This window comes from Panicum virgatum, chromosome 5N, assembly GCF_016808335.1.
Source record: "Panicum virgatum strain AP13 chromosome 5N, P.virgatum_v5, whole genome shotgun sequence".
NCBI classification, from domain to species: Eukaryota; Viridiplantae; Streptophyta; class Magnoliopsida; order Poales; family Poaceae; genus Panicum; species Panicum virgatum.
In genome coordinates this window covers 62,404,012-62,425,920 of record NC_053149.1, presented here as the reverse complement: position 1 = coordinate 62,425,920, position 21,909 = coordinate 62,404,012, and the positions used below count along the sequence as shown (strand labels likewise).

At 53.4% G+C, this 21,909-nt stretch overlaps 1 protein-coding gene and 1 long non-coding RNA gene across 3 annotated transcripts; both read right to left on the bottom strand.

Annotated features, from left to right (window-relative positions):
• Positions 1-8,961: 8,961 nt before the first annotated feature.
• LOC120675591 lies at positions 8,962-11,618 on the bottom strand. Of its 2 annotated transcripts, none has more exons than XR_005675396.1 (4): positions 11,274-11,618; positions 10,759-11,198; positions 10,552-10,659; positions 8,962-9,814 (listed from the first exon to the last, which is right to left on the bottom strand). It is a non-coding gene; the product is annotated as an uncharacterized LOC120675591 (long non-coding RNA). The 2 variants fall into 2 exon arrangements; XR_005675395.1 differs by having other exon boundaries at positions 11,288-11,614.
• A 1,735-nt stretch (positions 11,619-13,353) lies between these two features.
• LOC120674101 (protein trichome birefringence-like 28) lies at positions 13,354-19,965 on the bottom strand. Its single transcript, XM_039955216.1, has 5 exons — positions 18,913-19,965; positions 18,626-18,797; positions 18,039-18,238; positions 17,793-17,948; positions 13,354-14,028 (listed from the first exon to the last, which is right to left on the bottom strand). The coding sequence occupies exons 1-5, from the start codon at positions 19,581-19,583 to the stop codon at positions 13,659-13,661; spliced, it is 1,569 nt and encodes a 522-aa protein (XP_039811150.1). The 5' UTR covers positions 19,584-19,965; the 3' UTR covers positions 13,354-13,658.
• Positions 19,966-21,909: the final 1,944 nt, after the last annotated feature.

The following is a 21,909-nucleotide window of genomic DNA, read 5'->3' as shown; positions in this document are numbered from 1 at the left end:
CGACCGCTGGTAGCGCTCGGCGCGGTCGACCGCGGAACCAGCATCGCGGGTGGAAGCTTCCGTCTGTGTAGGGCACTGTAAAAATCTCGCGACGTGGCGTTTCGCCCACTCAATTTTCTGCAGAAACGGAACAAAGTTGCGCCTTTCCATGGCCGTTGCAGGATCGAGATCGCGGCCGATGCGATGACGTTCTTTAGTTACAGGCCACCATCTCGAAGGGGAGCGCTGCCATTGCTGTTGCTGGGGCGACACTTTCGCTTTCAGTTGCAGAGATGTATAGATGGCCATTTGGGCCGCCCGGCCCGGGCTGGCCCGGGCACGAATTGACCGGGCCAGGCCCGGCCCGACCAGGCTAACGGGCCATGCCGTGTCGCCCGTCGTGCCGCAATCTCGGCCCAAGCACGAGCCCACGGGCCTATTTTCGTGCCGGGCCAGCCCGAAAAGCACGGAAACTCCACCGTGCCGTGCCGCGTGCCGCCCGTGCTCTCGATGGAGGCCACTGCCCGCCGGCTGCTGCGCCTGCGACGCTGCCATGGCCAACCGCCACCGCTTACGTGTGCCGACGCCACCACGCCACTGGCGGAGCCTCGTGGAGGCGAAGCTGGGCTCCGGCCCCCCTTGGTCCGAAAGGATTTCTGAAGCACATGTAGTATACTTTGCCACATATCGCCTAAACCTTCCGCTGAGAAGCAAAGAGGACTATGCACACACCGTCCCATCGCCCGGTTCCTTTTCTTGCTCGCAGCTTGCATCACACAACTGCTTGCTGGCTTGGTGCATCGCGTTGCTCTCTTCTCGCTGTGTTCGCTAACTGCTGGCCCGCTGCTATCTCGCCGGCTGCGGCACTCGCTAGGGGCACCATCACGCATCACCTAGACTCTTGGAGCCCAGAAGAACAACAGGCTTGCTACGGGGGTGACCTACAGCTAGTATATTTGTCGATTCTCCTCTGACCTGACCGAGATGCATGTAGATCAAGATGCATCACACCATCATACATTGTTCGGTATTTTAATTTTTTCTGACTAGACTAAGTAATTTTATTGATGCCTCAAGCATGCATGATTTCTTTGGTTAGTTTATGCGCTTGCCACCGATGCATAGCATGTCATCGTAAGTTAGGTCCTTAAGCTCGAGCAATTGGGATTTTGCCCCCCCCCCCCCCCCCCCCCGACTTTACCTCATGCTCCGCCACTTCACCACGCCCGTTGGCCGCCGGCCATGCCTAGGCGCAGCCCGCTCCCATTGCCGTCGTTGGCGCTCTGCCCGCCGACCTTCCCTGCCGCACTGCCCGCGACCGCCAGCCATCGCTCTGGTCGCCGACCATGCCTGGAGCGCTTCGCTCGCCGCGCGCGGCCGCAGGCCTTCCCTGTCGCGCCGGCCATCGGCCTTGCGAGCCGCGCTTTCCTCGCCCGCCAGGCGCCGCGTGGCTGCTTGCCGCGCTCCCTGCACCGGCCGGCCGCTAGCCTTGCTGCTCGCGCTGCTGCTCTGCAATCACGCCTGCCGCCGCCGCTAGGAGTCACGGAGAGGCCAGCTCCAGTGCTGGTTCGGATTGTTCTGATCACACAAGTCGAATAATACTATTGTTCGATGATGCCAGTTTGCCTATTCGGTTGCACTGATCTGATCTGGGCCGATTCACTGTAGCTATAGTAACAATGTATCTACAGTAACAGTATTTTGTGACGGCCCGTGCGCCGCTGTGTATGCACAGTAACCAGATGCTACAGTACCATCTGCTACAGTGCGCGCCACTCTCAAAATCAGCTGATACAGTGGATAATCCAGCCAAACCACCCATCCGAACGGTACAAGTGTCGACATCGTTTCATAGGCCCCACGTATGGTATAAAAAATTATTCAATCAGCTTGTCGGTACCTCAGAACTGGGGTACCCCTCTTGCCGTGTCAAGACTCGGGTAGTTGTCAGTAACTACGCCCTAAAGATCTGAGCAGCCGGACCCCTGGGCTCCGGCTCCATCTCACCAGACCAACGGCACCGAACCCGCTTCCCTCTCGGGGCAGGTCCGGTGTCGCCGCGTGTCCCGGTGAAGAAAGCCCTCAGGGCAAAGCGGCCGGGGGCCCCGGACCTCCCACGGGGTCCCGGACCCCCACATGCTATCCAGACCCCTCAGCGGGGAGGAAACAGGAACCCCACCCAGGGGGTCCGGAGCCGCCACGTGTCACGCAGGTGGCGGCACGCGCGCGCGGCCGCGACACTTCCCCGGGAAGGCTCGCCCACCTACCGCATTCAACACGGTAAACGAAGGTGCGCTCTGCTGTAGAGCCCGAGGTGACTTTTGCCAGGCTGTACTGTTGACCGCGCGTTACCAAGGCGCACAGTGCAGCCGCTGGTGCCACCCACACCGCGTATGTCAGTCTACAATGCCAGTTGGACACGACGGCTCGGTTTCGCCCATTATGACGCCTACACGGTAGCCTCGACAGACTATGCCGCAAGCTACACTATCTCAACGGGCGCCTCGCCGATGGGACAGGAGAAGACCCCCCTCAGTCAGAGAGTCTACAGGACGATGAAGCGTATCCGACAAGAGATTCTCCATCACTGTAACACCATTAGTATCTATCTAGTATAGTATACATCCTTGTTGGGCCCACCGGTCGGGGTCCAACGCCTGTGTACGCGCCCTCCTTGCTCTATAAAAGGAGATGCCCGTTAGAGAAGGACCCAGCCCCGAAAGAAGCCCGGGTTGGGCAGAGGATAGATTCATTGATACCAAGAGCAATACATCACACAGTGGATGTAGGGTATTACGCTTCGGCGGTCCGAACCACTCTAAAATCCGTGTGTTCTTGCGTTCTTGCCGCGAAGCTAGATCGGCCTAATCGCTTAGCACTTCCCCGAAGACTCCCCTCGGGGAATAGGCGGGTGCGTTCCGCCACCCGGCTGTGGGTACCCCCCTAAAGCCCACGACACAGCTGGAAGCCCCCCTCGCGCCAGCAACCAGAGGCCATTTGGAATAAAAAATGCAGCTACAGTAGCTCACAAGCCGAACCGTCTGCACACGTCGTTTTTTTACTCTGACAGCAACAATTTGACTGCCACTGTGTTAACGATTCGATTCAACTTCGGCTGTTTGGGGGAGCTGGAGCTTCTCCAAAAGCTCCATTTGGAAAAGCTCCACCAGCTAGTTTAAAAAGCTAATTTTCAGAGAAGCTAGAGAGATCTGTTTGGCGGAGCTTCTTGACCATCAGCTTCTATCTCCTCCCTCCTTCCTTGCCCGCCGGCCTCGGCCACCATCGTCGTGCTCACCCTCCTCCGCCGCCCTGCTCGCCTCCCGGCGTGTAGCCCCGCCCGCCATGTCGGCCTCCCGGCGGCCGTGCCTGACCTGCCGCCGCGCCGACCTCGCCGGGCCCGGCTGGCCGCGCCACGCCCCGCCGCACCCCGCCGAGGCCTGCCGAGCCCCTCTGCACCCCGTCGAGGTTCGCGGAGCCCCTGCGTCGCCGCGCGCTGGATCTGGGGGGCGGTGACCTCGAGGGAGGGGGAGAGGGAGAGGAGGCCGCCGGATGCGTGCGAGCGGGAGAGTGCTCGGGGAGGCGGAGGTCATCGAAGGAGGGAGCTCGAGGGGTGTCGGCCGTCGGCCGTCATGGGAGGGAGCTCGGGGCGGCGCCGACCGTCGAGGAAGGGAGCTCGGGGCGGCGCTGCCATTGGGAGCTCAGGGCGGTGCCGGCAAGGGGGAGGGGGCCATGGCGGAGGCCGGCGAGGGGAGGACTCAGGGGGCGGCGGCCGGAGTACAGGGGAGGGGAGGGGCGCGGAGGGGAGAGGAGGAGCAGCGATGGCCGGCGGGGGAGGGGAGGTGAGGGGTGGCGGTGGTTGGCGCGGAGGGGAGCGGGGGGGGGGGGAGGAACAGGGAAGGAGGCGGACGACGGGACAAGCAAAAGCTCGGGAAGCTCCTCTTACCGTGATTTTCGTCGCTAGGCAAAAATGAGCTTCTGGGTTTGCTCGCTGGTGGGAGAAGCAACCCCGTTTGGGGGAGCTTTTAGCTTTTCCAGCTACTTGGAGTAGCAGAAAGCTGCAGGAACCTCCCCCCAAACAAGGCCTTCCTCTCGGTTCGCTTTTTGCACACACTCTGGGTGCCCTAAGGTTTGGGGGTGGCCGCGTGGGGTAAACGATTGGTCGATTGGAGGAAAGGAGCCGAGCAGGCAGGCTGTCGTGCGACTGCTATATATGGGCTGAAAGGCTGAAGTGGAGAGTTAACGGGCCGTTTTGGGCCAGCTCTAAAAATCGTGCCGGGCCGGGCCGCCCGCCGTGCCATGGTTACAGCCCAAGCACGATGAGTTTCGGGCCGTGTCGTGCTTGGGCCGGGCCAAAAATTTGTGCCTCGTGCCGGGCGGTCGGGCCTCGCTTTCTGTACATCTATACAGAGATAGATGAGGTCAAGAGAAGGTCGAACGCGGTGGCTCGATGCAGCTCACGCTCCGTGGCCGCCGTACAATGGTTGCGGCACACCTGCTGCTGCAGGGGGGCACAGGGCACACGGGGCACTCCTGGGCTCGGTCCATGCACCGGTCCAAGATTATCTGGCTGTCGTTACAGTGTTCTAGGGGCCTGATTGGTTCACATCTCTCCACGGCCTGGCTCGCACCGTCCGCCCAGTCCCGTTTCAGCCAGGTCTGCTAGATGCAGCACTCCTCTGTTTGGTTGATGTCTGCGTGGAGCCAGGCCATGAAGAAATGATGATTGGTTGCTCGCATCAGCTAGAGCCGATTCACTTTTTCTATCTGCACGCTCGCCCATGCGCACTCGCAGCGCACCGCGCGAGCCTGGCCCGTGGGATATGCTCGATTCCAGCGTTCCTCCAGAGCCTGGCCCGGCGCACTCCTTGCATCCTCAGAGCCTGGCCCTGCAGCTACGCCAACCAAAAAAAGGTCTTTTCTCGTATACAGAGAGCCTGACTGAGGGTAGGTGCGGGCAACCAACCAGGCCCTAGAGCTCTCGGCTAGTCGGTTTGTGCAGCTGGAGTCTGTTTGATTGGGCTCACGTGATAAAGGGTTCTGCGATGATTATTTGGATGTCAGCTACACAGCAAGGGCGTCACGTTTTGGGGAGGTAACCGCGGGCCTGAACTGTTGCAGATAATTTTTTTTTTGTTATAAGTTGAAGCGATGTTGGTGATGTGTTCTGCTTTGGGCTTCTACTGCTTAACGGCCCGGAATATGAAACCAAATGTGGGCCGGAGCAGCAATGTTTTGTGTCCAGCCCAGCAAATGAGAAAATAGTAAAGCAGGCTATGACGCGCTAGTTTGGAAATTTCCATGTGACTCCCCCAAGGGGATTCTTTTTTTCAAAAAAAAAAAAAAATCAAAGCCCAAAGGGGAAAAAGATTGGGTTCAGACCTCCAGGAACAGGGACTCCAGATTCGGAAATTTCGGACCATGGAAAGCTAGTTCCATGCTTGAACAGGGACAGATCCTGAGAACAGACCGTGCCCCTGCTGCAACTTTGGCCGGCTCGATTTGGGCAACCGCAAAAAGAAGGGTACCAATTCAAATATCAATGGCCCCTCTCGATAAGTTGCCGTTAAAAACACGCTCCAGGGCGAAGGCAAATTTACAGCAGAAAAAAAAGCGCAAGAAAACTAGATCCCAGTTTCAGAAACCGGAATCGCCAAGAAGTAGCTCGGAGAAGGGACGGCGGACGACGGCACCGAAGGAGCACAGGAACGAAACGCATCGAACCATAGAGATGAACGAGTGGCTCGTCAGCAGCAAAGATTTGGGAGGTTTTTGCAGCACATCAGGACTTTTATAGAGCGGCGGGCGGCGGCGGCGGCGCGGGGAAGCCGCGATGCGGCGCGTGCGCTAGGTTTACTGATTCGCGAATCGAGCGTGATTCTTGACGCCAGTGCGGACTGGGCTTATCAATTGAGCCGCACGCTTGTATTTTTAGGAAATGAGCCCAGCGCCCCAGTCCATGTATCCTAAGCGCGTTCCAGGCCTTTCTAAAATTTTGCCACGGAAGTAACTGGGCTTCTTTTAAACTTTTGTGAAACTTGACATCTCTATCTCTACTACTAAAAAGACCTTAAGGGAGACTTTTTTTTTAATCTCTTTACGCTTTCGATCGCCCGCACTCCGCTTTCAAAGTCTCGCCCGCACTCCGCTCCGCGCGCGGTTTTTTCGTCCGTCCCCGCCGCTCCAGGTCGAATTTCACCAGTTTCCGCTGGAGGACGAATCGAGCGGTTCCAGGTCCCCCGTCTCGCTCGCCCCACGCGGATCCAGCTCGTGCCGCCCTCGCCTCCCGGTCTCGTTCGCCCGCCGCCGCTCCGCCGCCCTCGCCCTCCGTCTCGCTCCGTCTCGCTCGCCGATGCCGATCTCGCTCACGCCGGCCTCGCCCTCCCCATCCTGCGAACCGACACCGCCGCCCCGTGCATCCCCATCACCGGATGCGAGGGGGACCCGAGGGCGCCGCGCGCGCGCCGCCTGTGCTCTCCGCCGCGTCTCGCTCGCCGGCGCCGATCCCGCTCGCGCCGGCCTCGCCCTCCCCGTCTCCCGCGACCCGCCCTGCGGTGCCCCGCTCCGTTCTTCCATCCCCATCATGCCCCCATCTCACCACGCCTGACCCGCTAGCCCGCAGCTCCAGATGCAACGCGCCTTCATCGATCTGCCCCAACGCCGCGCCATGGTGCCGTCGACGCGCCAACGTCCCGCCGATGTGCGCGCTGTGGATCGACGACCGCCTCGCCCCAACTCCTGCTGCAGATCTGCGGCCGCTCCCCCCACGACTCCCACCGCAGCAAGAGCACGATTGTAGCAGGAGGTCGGAGGAGCCCCTCATCAGGAGAGTGGTGAGACCGCCTTTTACGTTGGTGCCCCCATTTCTCGACTCCGAGGCTTGAAAGGTCATAGGATTGGTTATTTATTATGATGGGGCACCCTTTACGCCGCTTATTCTTTCCTTTGTTTGGTTGTGTGGACTATGCATAACACTGCAATCCCATCCGTATAGATTTGGGTTCATTCAATTCAATCAATTGACTAATCAAGAAGTTGCAAACGTGCTTAAATTACTTCAATCATTTCTGGTTTAATATATTGGAGCCCTACGATCCTGCAAATTGGTTAACAATTACCATCTTTTTATCTTTTATATTACTACATCAAGTTCTTTCAGAATCCTAAGATCTTGCAAATTAGTTATGAATTTTTATATTACTACAACAAGTTCTTGTTTACCTCCCAAATTACATGCATTACAAGGACATTGTTGTGATGGGATGCTATTTTTGGAGGATGATTTTTCTTTCTTTCTGAAATCTGTGTGGATTCTCATGGGATTGTAGACCTTTTACTTAGCTGTTCTTTTTTAGGTCACAAAGTTAAGATATCGATTGTATTGAATAGCAGACTAGCGCCGTGTTTAGTTCCAAAAATCAAAATTCCAAAAAAATTTCCGGCACCTGCATGGAGACTTAAATCTAGACGAAATAAAAAACGCATTGCGACTGCTGTCTGTAAATCGCGAGACGAATCTAACGAACCTAATCAGGATGTAATTAGACGCTAATTGCTACAGTAGTGCTACAGTAAACAACCTCTAATGCCGGATTAATTAGGCTCATTAGATTCGTTTCGCGATTTACAGACGAGTTCTGTAATTATTTTTGTGATTAGTCTATGTTTAGTACTTCAAATGTAGAAAGATGCCCTTTCAAAAACTTTACGGGAGGCAACTAAACACGGCCTAGGTGCTTGGTAATTTTAGTAGTATCATTTCCTACTTTAAGCTACTAGCATGACTGTAAGGTCGCTTAGCCCAGTTGACAGGAACTATCTTATAATGTATACATGCCTGAAAGCAAAATCTGCTACCCAAATTACCATTGTCCTTAAGTCCATTCAGATCCTTATTCTCGTTCAGTTTTTTGCCTACTTGATGACTGCTCTAGCCATCTTATTAGCAGAATATTCTATACATACAGCAGATTTTGAAAAAAAAAGTATCGATAAGTATCAAGGGGCCAACTGTCAATCAATTTGCTGTTTGCTTACATTTGTTGGATTGGATCAAAGATCCAACATTCCCTGAGCATTAAATAGAGTCATTTTGCATTATTTTGGAGATGGTGAAAGCTACTAGCTAACATATCCTCTTGTATGTATGGGGCTAAAACAGAGCACTTTATTGCAAACAATTGCTACCTTTTCACCATACCATTACTTTCTTCATCAGGGGCGCCGTTTTTAAAAAATAAAACCTCTCAGATATCATTTCCATATAAGGTCATGTTGAAGTTTGTGAAAAAGGATCAATTCTCTTTATAATTTATCAAGTTTGAAGGACAAACCCCCACTGTCTATATCAGGCATGCTGCCAAAACAGAACATGGAGGCAAATTTTAGTCATGTATTGTTGAACCAGATTTATTCCATTGCTGTACATATGTTTGGGGTCTGACTGCTACAGAAAAGTATATTTGACAGTAGCTTGGTCCTTGCATATTTGATTCTTTTCACCTGTGTATTGCTGCAAGTTTATAGAAGGTAATTAACGATACCAAATTTCCACTGTATAAATTTAGGTGACTCGTTTTAGATTATGTGATGATGAATCTCCATAATGCATTTTTAGTCAATTTTTTCAAGTTGGCTATCTGTTAAAATTTAAGTTTTGACAACACTCTCAAGGATTAGTTAATTAAACTAGAACAGGCGCCGCGGAGCGCACTCTCCCCTACAGCGACAGTGATTTGTTGTTTTATTGAAGGCAAAGTGTATGCCTCTCTGTTAAAACATGCTGTTACAATTGTGTTATTTAATAAAAATTGATGTTGATAAAGGAAATTGTTCAACCAAGATGGAATTTCAAGGTTTACTAGAAAGAACGTGCGGCGTTGCCGCGCTGGGCCATTTTCTGGTCCATTTGTTTTGGTACGTCAGATCTTCTTCATCTATTTTACCTACAGGTGTCTGAATACCCAAGAGTTGGAGACATTGAAGTTTAGCAAAGCAATCAAGAGCGTAAATGCGTAATGATGCGTATTGTTATGAGATTTTAGGACCATACAGATATGGTAGGAAATGCATATATAGTGCCATTCTACCAAACAGATATGTTGCCAGTACTTTCATGCGACCATATCTTGAAGTGTGATCTTGGCCCATGCAGGTAGCTAGATGCGCTCTACATTTACAGCTACAAACTTAATCCAGTCACATTTGTCTCAATAACCAAAAAAAATCATTCTGCCGGTTAGCTTCAACAAATTACCAGGAGGAGGAGGAACCGTTGATAACCACCTGTGCATATTGCATTGACCGTATCTGGTGATGATCTTTCCATTATATGTTTGCAGAGGACCTCAGCATCAGCAAGCACCGTAGGATGCAGAGCTGCAATTACAAAATAGTCAGTCTTTGTTGTTGATAGAAGAAGCAACGTGATGTATACTGCATCTGTGCACCAGTTGGAAGCCTAATCCAAGTCTGCACATGGACAAACGCTGGAATGAAAAAAAAAAGAATGGCATGAATCATAATACTAAATCAACTAAAGGAAAATGCAGCAATAAATTAGGATTTATAGCCAAAAACTGAACCCAATCAAATTAAACCTTTTACTACTCTGCATCTATTGTTGTCTCAAAATTGTCGCCCCTGTATCGGCGGCACCGCCGGAACCGCCAGCCTTGGCACCACCACCGTGGTCGTGACAGAAAGGGCGTGTGGAGCTTGGATGCTGCTGCAGACGACGCGCAATCGGTCATCGCCGTGGGGAGGGCGCGCTGGAGCTCAGCGCGGAACTCGGCCACCACTGCTGCGGGAAGACCGGTGTTCGCGCGCAACTTCAAATCTGAAGACCGGGAAATTTTAACTGAACAATCTCTTTGGATTTGAATCTATAATTACTTCCATTTTAGACTGAAAAAACATCTACGTATATGGCTTTGTGCACACGGAGCAGACTTGAATTGTTTGCCAATTAAGTTGCAATAGATATTGTCACACAATGCAGACATCAGTAAACTTGGTGGTGATTCCTAGCACCTTTTGTTATGTTCTTCTTTGCGTCTTGGATTGCTGTTTTTGAAGCAAACTGAGTATTAAACTATTAGTAAAAGCTTTTAATACATTGTGCTGGAGCTCTAGTGATCTAAGTTAGTGATGAGGTAAAGAACAATCTATTTATGTATGGAAAATACCAAACATAGATCATATTTATCCATGGAACAACTATGTACTTGAATCCTTGGACTAACTTCAGTATGCTTATAGTTTTAGCTACCCTCTGATTCATCTTGGAAACAGAATCCATTATAATCAGTGCATTTCTTACTATCACGAGTTCACGACGCTAAGCAGGATAGATAATTACTCAAATCGATTTCATATGCCATACAGAGTTTTTCTTTGCTATCTAATTTTCTTTTGCTTCCACCAACTTAAAAGCAAACACATTTCAAGGAGAGAGCACCAAAGGAGGTGAGAGCCAAACCAATCGCTTCTCTCTAAGTCTCCTATTTGGGTACACGAGTTGAACTTGTTAGCAGAGACAAGTGAAATGGACGAGATGTAGAAGCAGAAATCAACCTTGAACAAATGAATTGGCAGGGGATCATCAGAACTTCTTTGCCATTATCTTGAGGAAGAAGACAGCTGAACGCCCTGTAGCTTTGCTTGAACCTGGTGGCACTCGACCTAGATTTTTATGTAGCACATAATCAGTCTCATCGGCACTTGCTGCTATATTTGTCACTGCATACAGTAAATTACAAATAATTCGATTAATACAATTACACTGTAAGGGACATGGGGAGGAGAACCTAGGCGTCATCTCTCATAATCAATTCATCGAGCACATCTTGTGCATCTCCTGTATTGACATCGATTCAATCTGTGCACCTGCACTCAAGCATCTCCGAGCTTGCAGGCACAGATGCACGCGTGAGCACCAGGTGCTTGCCCACGGTCAGAGAGCAGAAGGGCAATAGGGCCACCGTTGCTGTCGTGTGGCCGCGTCTCTCCGATGATTGCCGGCCGCCATGGATCCCTCAATCCAATCCAGATTGAAAGGATGAGTGCAAGGGGCTATGGTGATTTTTACTGGATGGGAATTGGGAGTGAAGCGGAAGAGGAAACGTCAAGGACAATTTTTTAGATCTGGCACTGAGCTCCGCCATGTCGCTGGTTAAGCCGCCCGTCCACCCGCGCTGGATGTCCAGGGTGAGCTCCGTATCCTGCGAGGTGTGAAGACCATTTAGTTGAGCAGGTGGAGGGCGCCCCGGGGGGGAAAGGGAGCGGAGGAACAACACCAGGAAGGACTCACGGAGCAGGGGCGGGAGGGAGTCGAGGAGGCCTCGCGCGCGGTCCGTATCGGCGGTGGCCAGGGTGGGGCGAAGCGGGAGGGAGGACAACAAGAGCGCAGGGCAGGAGGATGCGTACCAATCGAGGAGGAGTAGGGACGTGGCCGGAGAGTGGGAGCGCGAGGAGGAGGGTCAGACAATGGGGGGGGGGGGGGGTGTGAGTGGGAGGAGAGCATGGCGCGAAGGCGGGAGAGGCATGAGCACCTCCGGCCATGACATCGCGGCGGCGCCGGTGGTGGAGGCGAGTGCTGCTCGTGGGCGCCGAGAGGAGGGGACGAGCGGGTTCGCGAGTTTTCGGATCCGCCGCTTAATGGACAGAGAAGCTCGCACTGACACGATCGAACGGTCGACATCACGAGCTGGGCGAATCCGACGGCTCGTGGGCTAACGGGCGACGTGGACCCGCTACCTGCCCGTGGAATCGACCCAGCTTTCGATATTAGAAGATTTTACTTGAGGCACATATTTTATTCAGTATGAAACAAATCAGGACTTAGATCTTCGAAGAAGTAAACCATCATATGGCTGAACAAATTGCAATGGTACATCCTGTCCTTTTCCTTCCTAATTATGGCTTCTTGGCTTCTTGGCTCTGGCTCTCCAATGCAGATCACATCATCATAAGGAAGCAACCAAGTTTCTCAATTCTTTTGCATATTACCACTAAGTCCATTTGAGGTGTAGCACATTTTCTATTATAAGTATGTCTTCAGTAGTTTTAATGCGGCCCAATAAGTAATCCACTTTGTTGAGATTTGAGAAGATTCTGAAGAGAGAGCCTAAATAGGAGCTGCAAATAAACGAAGATGGTGATTGCTTCCTTGCTGTCTATGCCTGATACATATAAATATATTCCCATCCAAATGGTTTTAAGAAGCCATAGAGATGTTATGCAAATAATATGTAAAGATTGATTCAAATATTCATTGTACATTTGTGATTTGTCTATTGCAATGCGAGTGGCAAAACTAATAGTTCCGGAATTTATATTGCTATGTTTGAGTTCACTTTGCACTAAGTTTTATAAAGTTGAATGACTCATATGTAGATTAATATATTTTTTATTACCCGTAGCAACGTACGGGCACTCCACTAGTAAACATAAAAGGAACTTGGTCATTTTTCTTACGGATTAAGATGGGCATCTAGATTCGAGTGGCCTTGTCACAGGAGTAACTGCCGCATAAGCTGCACTTCAGAACAACCAAAATAATTGTTTTGATCAATTTAATCGTCTAACTGTGCCTTAGTGCTTCTGACCTGGCAGTATCTTACCATTCAGCCTTTGTACACGGCAGATCAGGACCATGGCCCCTGTCCGGCTTTCGAGTTAAGACATTGATGAATTCTGAATTGCTGATCTGCTGAAGTACGAGTATTCAGCATTCAGGAGTTAGTACTTTGTTGAGTGGTTAGCCGCCCCTGAAAGTACACACTATGTCCCCTGATGTCAAATTTCAGCAGCCCTTCTCGAGCTAACGTTAGTACTCGTTTTACAGGTATGGCAGCACATGCATACCACTATCTGCTTTTTATCTCCAGGAAAGATCATGCCACTCCGTCCTCTCTCCTCGCGTCAGTACTGCACTTCTCTCGCACCTGTAATCAGTCACAGGTCCGCCCCTGCAGGGCAAAGGGAGATACGGGAGCCCTTGAACGCCAAAAGGCAGCACAGATCAGGTCCGCCCCTGCAGGGCAAAGGGAGATACGGGACCATCAATAGCGCATGCTAGCTCATGACCACCTCCCTCATGCTCAAGCTGGTGCCCCGTTCCTCGTTCTCTCGACGTCTGCTGCCCTTTTTCAGGTTGAGCATGGCGCTGTACAACGAGAGGATCAGACAAGACGATCACCTAAAAGATCCTCCAACTCCCATCACCTTTCGATCTGCCCCTATGTAAAGTCTGACTATAAAGAGTGCGCGACGACAAGTTCACAAGACAAACAAACCACACAAAACCTGCGCGCGGAGAGGCGCCCCACGAGGGCACGAGTACTCTGCCCGCCGGTGGACGCACGCAAGTGTCAGTTTCCGTGTAAACCATTTCTGTTCATCTCTTTCACTTCAGCTCCTTTTGTCCCTGGAATGTACAGTTCCTTGATCTGGGGTGACTAGCCTCACACCCCACTTTTTACAATCTCTTTTCACTTAATTAACCTACCATCCCTAAAGAAATGAAGCCATCTTTCGACAGGTGAAGAAGAAGGCGAGAGAGAGTGTGAAGAAAAGGAGGAGAAAAATTCTTTTCAGAACCGATGATGCCGTATAACCAAGCCGCGCGCCATGCCAGCCCAAGCCTATGAATCGAATTGGCAACCCGCAACCTGAAGGTTTTAACTGAACTGGACTGCTGGCCGGGACATTATCCGGGTGTAGAGAACGAGGTTCCAGATGTCGGGCACGCCGGGGAGGCACCAGTGGATGCAGTCGGCGTAGGTGCCGGGGTCGGCCTGCTCCTCCGGCCCCAGCACCTTCCCCTGCCGGATGGTGTGCACCGAGGTGTGCCCGTCCTTGCGCCGCTCCGACATGGTGGTGATGTCCACGAAGGTGATGGGCACCCGGGGCGACGCCGCGCGGGAGACGTTCTTCGCCTCGTGGAACATGTCCCAGTCCATGCCCAGCCACAGCGGGCCGTGCCAGTCCAGCAGCGGCATCGTCTCCTTGGCGCACCGGATCCCGTCAGGGTTGCCCCACACCTGCGGGCTGTTCCAAAACACAAACAAGGGGAACAAATCCGTCAGTTTGAGTTCGCCAAATTTTGTAAATTTGCTTAGAGTTCACGGCCAGAAAAAAAAAAGCCAAGACAAAAAGATGTAAACCAGTAGGAATGCTGATTACGAATTTCTACGCGTAGCGTGTACGTTGAGTTGCCAAATACGTGCATTGCGCAGACGTCGCCTGTCCTCTTCGCCGGACTTGCAACTTGCTCTCTGGTTGGGCGAGCGTCAACAGGGTCTTTCGACGTGACATCCCTCCATCCACTCCAGGCTAGGTAAGTGCTCCGTCCTGGGACGCAATCGCGACAGAAACACACTACAATTTCGATGCTACCAGGCACGCCAAATGACTCGTTCTTGTTACTGTCTTACTGAGCTTTCCACTTCAAGGGCAAAGCTTTAGCTACTAAAATCTCTGCAGACCGCAGCCGGCTAGTGACAACACGCAGTGACTTGTTCATTCACCCACCACCAGATCTGAATCTTTGTACAGTCCTTCTGGCCATCTACTCCATACTGCTTTCTTGCACAAAACAAAACACCAAAGAGGAAGAATCTTCCGGCTTAAACAAAAGGCTAAAATAGTCGGCCAATTCAAAGTGGTTTGCTTCACGGAACCTAAACATCTATCAGTTCCCTGATAGGTCACCCTCTATCCTTGTATTTTTCTTCCAGGAAGAGCTTTAGGTGAGCTCGTCATCCGTGGACCGTGGGGGGCAGCCTAAGCCACATCATTGTCAATTAATGCGTTGTCAGTGGCGATAGGTAACCAACGCAAACCTTCCGTTTGATCCAACTAGTAGCCGAGCCACGTTTGGCCATTCAGTTGTCAGCGTGATGAAACCAATAATTCATCTCGGACAGTTCGTATGCAGACTCTAATAATAGTCTAATATTAGTATATAGTAAACTGGAGTAGCTTGATAGTTGATGTAGGGAGATCCATTCGGTATACTAGTTCTGAACCCGAATAGTTTAGAACTCTTGGAGCTGACTCTCAAGAGAAGATCGAGCTTTGAGCCTGAGCTACGCAACTAGAAAAAAGCAAAGCGTCAGGTCTCAGGTGCGTGCAAGTAGGATTATCGTCAGATGAGGAGACTTTGATCCACCTTCCAGTCTTCACACCCCCAACGTGATCAGAGGGAGCAGGTTTGATACCCAGACCGGCTTAAAAATTGCTCTCTGTGAGATCCTGAAATTCCGGGCGCCCCCGGGTAAGTTCAGAAGTCCAGAACGACGCTCCAGCCGACGCCACTCGCCGCCGGAGCTTTCCCACCCCCGTCACGGGCCAGCAACGTCGATGCGTCGCTCGCCGCCGGTCATTGGCGGCGCGACTACAGCTCATCACCACGGATCGCGGCTTCGGGAATCGAATTGGAAGCTTCGGCGGCTCAGACCCGTGCGAATAATTCGATAGCCCATGTGATCGGACAGGTACGCGCAAGCCCAAACAGGGCGCGCCCTGTAGCTCCCCAGCGACGGTACTCCCACGGTCCCACCGGCCACCAGCACTAGTACTATATAACTAGGCCAATAGCATGCTTCGCTACGCCTCGTCTCTCCATCCACTCACCTCCCCTCTTCGCACTCCCCCTCTCCCCAGCCCCCACGCGCTCCGCCGACCTAAAGCAGAAAGAAAAAAAAAAGGAAAAAATCTCTCTCCCTTATCCTCTTCCCTTTCTCTCCTCACGCCGTGCACGGCGTCGCCCCGGAACCACTGCCGTCGCCAACCCTCGCCCAGGCGCCGTCGCACCGCTCGCCCCCTCGAGCTGCGCCTCCACCTCCGCCCCTCTACAACGGCCAACCTCCGCGCCAAGGAGGCGACACCGCCGCCTCGACCCCTCCGTCCCTGCCCACCTCCCCAGCCATGCCTCCACCTCCGGGCCCAGGAGCCGGCGCCGGCGCGCCGCCTCCCTCCCCAATCGGCGCCTCCGCCTCCGGGCTAGGAACCGGCGCCTCCGCCTCCGGGCCAGGAACCGGCGCCGCCGCCGGCCCTCCCCGCCCGCCCCTCCGCATCCACGGCTGGCCGCGGCACTCGCCCAACCGTGCCCCCTCCTTGGCGCCCAGATGCGGCTGCCGAGAAATGGCCGGCGCGGCTCCGGTGGGTGGGCGATACGGATACCCCGACGCGGCCTCAATTCGGTGGTGTGTGGCCCTGGCGGAGAGCGGCGTGGCCTCTGGCCGACTCGGCGGCGCGCCGGTGCGTCCATCGGGCGCCTCCGCCTCCTCGCCCAAGCATCGCCACCGCCACCTGTACCCCGCTCCCCAAGAGCCGCCGCACCCCTCCTTCACTCTGCTGCGGTGGCCGAACGCCACCTCGTCCCGCCGCGCCTGACGCCATGGCCTCCACGCCCCGCTGGCGGACTCCTCTCTCCTCCGACGACGGCGATATTCTCAGTGGAGGGAGAAGATATGGCGCCCAGTGGAGCTAGGTTGAAGGTGTCCAAGCGGGACCCACACGAACCTAAGGCGGTGCGGCAGGTCGGCGCGCGCGGCTCTGCGGGGAAGCGAGCGAACGGAGAATCCACACCCTGCGTCGGCTTTCCTCTACCCACGACGTGTCGCCCGCGGAGCGTCCGGCTGCTCCCAGGCCTTCATCTCTAGGGTGTATAGTATATACAGTATTTCTCGGATTGCAACATACGTGTCTGGACAGCGAGCTAAATACGATACAATACAGTACCCCGTACTATTCGGCCGATAGGGAACACCCGTTTCATTGGACTTTAGTAACGGACCAGCTGGTCAGTTTTGTGACGCAAGTTTAGTTTTTTTTTTTTTAAAAGTTTTGTGACGCAAGTCTCTTGACCCCCAAGTAAAGTGCTTGGAGAACAGGGAAGAGAGGAAGGTGCCGATCCAAGTAACGTCTACTAAAAAGTCGCGTTCGCGGTCCTTGGGATCGGTAGTACTATTCTGCAGTGCCATCAGTTTGAAGCTCGATGCCATGAGTTCCTGGTGCCAGTGCCGTGCGCCTCCAGATTAAAGCTACACAAAATGAGATCTACTTCTTCTATCCTGGCATGTCAAACCATTGGTGTAAACCAAATCTGGGTAACAAGCCAGCTACTACTATTGTACCGCCGTGCCAGGACCACACCCGATCGATTGATTCCACGCGCCTCGCCATCAATCACCAATGGCTGCTGCTGATGGAGTCGCGTCAGGCGCACTGTTCGCGAGCTACGCCGTACGCCGAGCCCGGGTAGAGCAGCTAGCTGGCGATTTGCACAGAAATGGCCCGAACAGGCTCGCGCGGCCACCGCCGCACGAGCACCTATAGGCTAGCCGAGCCGTGGCCACGCGCGAGCCCCGGGCGGGCCCCATCCCCCCGGGTTCTGACATTTCAAACTCCCATCATCCCATGCCCCATGCGCGGGGCCGTTCCGCCCACGGGAGGCGACCGCGCCAGTCGGCCCGCCGGCGCCCACTCCGCCACCAGACCGTGCAGGATCTCGTCGGGCTTGACCGTCTCTCCGGCGGGCAGGGTGGCCGAGCTCGGGCCGGTACCATACCATCCCGCCGCCACGGGGCGCGCGTTCATGTACCTTTTCGTCCCCACACGCGTCGCGACGTTAAGAGCGCCTACAGTGCGTTCCTGAACCGTTGGGCAGTTGCGCGCGTGCGCTGTGCAGTACTCCTACATACGTGCCCTGTTCGGGCACACTCCCGTTTTCGAGACTTAAAGTAGCTAGGTCGGGAGTGGGGAGCTACTACTGTACTGTGGAACGGAACGAGAGGAGGATGCGGTACCTGATGTGGAGAGGGGACATGCTCATGAAGAAGACGGACGTGCGCGCCGGGTCGACGTTCTCGTTCACCCATCGGGCCCACGTCGTCAGCACCTTGCGGTACGCCTCGATGCGCACCACCTCGTCGTGCTCCTCCCAGCTCTGCCCGCCCGGCCTCCTGCCAGCGATCGACGACCGTACGTCAGCGGAAGGTCACCGAGCGTACAGTATAGATAGTATCTAGAAGCACCCCAAGGCAGGCACGTACATGACTTTCATGTTGAGCGTGTTCATCCACCAGATGTAGGTGTTGAAGACGAGGTAGTCGACGCCGCGCCAGTTCTCGGCGTGCGCCGCGATCGTGTCCGCCTTGATGATCCGGTCCTGGATGCTGTGGATCTTGGGGTCGTCCGAGTTCGACTCCACCAGGAACGGCGCCCAGTAGAACTCCACCGTCGCGTTGAACGCCTGCACGCACCAAAATAAACGTGTTGGCCCAGTTCAGTTTTCTTTTCTCTTCATTTTCTTTCTCGGAGATCGAGGGGTGGGGGATACTTGTAATAGAATTCTGGTTGGTTAGTTAGTTTCGTGCACAAACATGACCGGCGGCCGGGTCAGAAACGGCCGCCCGTGTCCAGGAAAGTTGTTGCACCTAGCCGTCACCAACGACAGGCACGTCACGGTTTGAAAAACCGGTGCGTGTATGGAATGAAACTGGAAGTCTGGAACGCAGTGGGCAGCCGTGGGGTCCTGATAGTACTAGCTGGCGACGCGCGGTTACCCTCGGCGGCACGAATCGTAAAGGCAGAAAAGAAAGGGCCGAGTGGCCGGCGACGGGGACGGCGGCGTACGCACCCAGGCGTGGAAGACGACGCGCTGGCCCTCCCAGCTGACGTACTTCTTCCCCGGCGGGCTCGCCGACTGCAGCAGGCACACCATCGACTCCCACTGGTTCCGGTTCAGCGAGTCCCCCACGAACATGAATCGCTTCCCCCGGAGCCTCTCCATGAACAGCTTCGCGTCGAACCTGCGGTGGGGTGGAATCCATGGAATAAATTAAAGGCAGCCTCGCCGTTAATGCATGCACGCCCGGCCAGAGCCAGCCGTCTCTGTCCGCCTGGCGCCGCCCGACTGGTGTGTACCTGGGCATGGAGCAGTCCTTGGGCTGCCACCGCCACTTCTGGTAGGTGTCGTCGCGGCGGCCGTTCCTCATGCACGTCACCTGCGACGTCAGGAACTGGCACTCCTCCTCCCGGTACAGCGGGTAGCTCGTGTTGTCGAACACCCACCGGCCCTTGGACAGGTCGCACGACTCCGGCACGCCCAGCGCCGGCGGCACCACCGTCTTCCTCGCCGCGCGCTGCCGCCTCGCCTTCCTCGGCTTCTTGCCGTCCTTCTTCTTGCTCCCGGTGGCGACCTTCTTCTGCGGCGTCTCCACCGCCGGCGCCGGCTCCGCCGTCACAGCGCGCTGCTTCGGCTTCTCCTGATCGCCGCGGTGCAGCACGGCGGCGGGCTTCTCCGAGGAGGAGACGTCCCGGCGGGGCACCACGACGACCTTCTGCCGGCCGGCCGCTCCCGCGTCCGCTGCCGGCACCGTCGGCGCGGGCACGCGCGTCAGCGGCTCGTACGTCAGCGACCGGATGTCCTCGCCGTACATGACGATGACGCAGAGGACGAAGAAGACGCTCGCCACGTAGACCGGCAGCCGCCCGCCCTTGCGCAGCGACGCCACGGCATGCTTCCCGCCGAACGCGTCGGCGCCGGCGCCCGCGCCCGCGAGCAACGCCGACTTGCGCCGCCCCACGAAGTTCATGGCGCCCGGCCGCCCGCCCGCACCTCGATCGCTACCCACCCCTAGCTAGCTAGCTCTTCTCCCCTCTCCCGATCGCCCCGCGGTGCGCCGCGCCCGGCCGGCCGGCTAGCTCGCACGCTTGGACCAATCGATGCGTGCCGCGACCGCGAGCAGAAAGCGGCTGGGGGGAGGGATCGAGCTGGCTCAGGGAAGCCGGCGCCCGGGGTCTTTATGGATTGGCGAACTCGGGCGGGGAGAGTCAGCACCGGGGCCTGCGGATTTGGTAAGGGGACGCCATCTCCTCTCCTCCTAATCCTGATGCTTCTCGCCTCCTTCTCTAATTCCCCGGGGCCAGGGCGTTTTTTTTTTTTTTGAGCAGGGGGGCCAGGGCGTTGAACGGGCAAGCAAGCGGGATCAATTGGATGGGTGATGCAACGGCCGGGAAAGGACTCGTTTTTATTCCTTGACAAATTCGTAGTCGCCGCGACCTGGCCAGACGAAGCATGGACAAACGTGGTACAGCACGTCACCGGCGTATCTGGACTAGTTTAATCCCAATCACAGTACTTCGTGTACACAGCACCGTGTTATAAAAGTAGGAATTTATTGTTGATGAGCATCATGTGCTTGTATGATACTCCTATGTTTAGGACGAACTCATTCACCTTCATTAAAAAAACAGCAAAAAATGAATTTTGATGATGAGCTAGACAACAGCTAGTGCCAGATAGTGCCGGTACGATTCACCGATTTACCTATATCCGTGAGGTCAACGAGGTAAGTAAATGGTATGTGGACAGGCTGATGATTCTTGAATCATGATTCTTTTTTTTTTTCTTGAGAAGTCTTCTTGAATCACGATGATGGTGTTGATGATGAGGTGATCAGAAGTTCAGAGCAACATATGCACACGCCTCTCTTTTCGAAGCTAGGAAAAAATGCTCACGCAGCACATGTAAACATGGGGATGCTTTGAGGGAGGGCGCAGCCGAGTATTTGATTTCTCTCCCGCTGTCTCCGACTCCTTGCTTCGTCTGGTAGGATAAATAATGCGTGCCCATCCAGCTAACGTTCTGTGCTCCTACGTACTATTCCCTTCGTTTTAAATTATAAGTCATTCCAAGAATCTTGGAGAGTCAAAATTTTCGAAGTTTGACCAAATTTATACAACAACATAATAACATTTTCGATACCAATTAAATATCATTAGATTCTTTGTTAGTTATATTTTTATATTATATCTATTTGGTGTCATAAATCTTTGTGCTTTTTTCTATAATTTTAGTCAAATTTTAAAATAGTTTGACTCTCCAAAATTCAAACAATGACTTATAATTTGGAACGGAGGGATGTGCTAGCCCACGTCGGGCGAACGACCGGTCTGAGACTTCTCTGGAAACGAAGTAGGTTTTTTTTTGCGAGATGGAAACGAAGTAGTTGCACCGATCACCGATGTAACGATGATTTCTGCAGAGGGCGACGATGCAGGACGTGGCGGCGGGCTATCTGGATAGCTGTTCCTGATTCGTGTATCTAGGGATCGTCAGTTGAGGAAAAGCGTTTCCCACGTGTACGTTCTGGATTAGCACAGCTTAGGGGCTGTTTGGTTCCCAGCCAACGCCCCCCACGCACGTGAGCTATGGCGCGGACACCAAGTTGTGGCGATGTGTGGCGAGCAGATCGATCGCCACAGCTTGGTGAAAATTAAAGCACAAAGCTGTATGACTGCCTCAACTTAAGTATAAACCAAATGGACGCCAAAGCAGCCTGGTAGGAGCTAGTGTGGCGTGGCGATCTGTGGCGGCCAATCAAAATGGCAAATTATTGTTGGAGGCATGGTGCTTAAATCTCTCTCTCTCTCTTTCTCTCTCTCTCTCTCTCTCTCTCTCCAGTACTATCACTACGAATGCCTTGAAAATTGTTAAAATTGTTGTTGTTTTATACTCCCTCTATCCTGAAATATAAGGTATTTTGTTCTAAGTCAAACTGTTATAAGTTTAACTAAATTTATAGAAAAGTAATAATATTTTAAATATAAATAAGAATAATTATATACATTATGAAATATATTTCTACAATTTACTTATTTGATGTGAAATGTTAATATTCTTCTTTATAAATTTGGTCAAACTTAGAATGTGTTTTTTTTAAAAGAAATAAACTTAGAGTGCTTTCGTTTAGAACAAACCAAAATATCATTTATTTCATGATGGGGGAGTAGCCTTTTTGCAGCACATGAAGAGGCTATCACAAATTATGGCATGTGAGATATAAAATTTGGTACACATTGTATATTTTTTTAGCTAGATACTAAAGTCCAAGTTATAATTTGGAGATCGACACTGGG

Coding starts and splice junctions, on each gene's coding strand:
- LOC120674101 (XM_039955216.1), bottom strand. CDS start 19,583: ATGAACTTCGTGGGGCGGCGCAAGTCGGCGTTGCTCGCGGGCGCGGGC. Junction 17,949..18,038: donor ACGCTCAACATGAAAGTCAT/GTACGTGCCTGC, acceptor GATCGCTGGCAG/GAGGCCGGGCGGGCAGAGCT. Junction 14,029..17,792: donor ATGTCCCCTCTCCACATCAG/GTACCGCATCCT, acceptor GTTTTGGAACAG/CCCGCAGGTGTGGGGCAACC.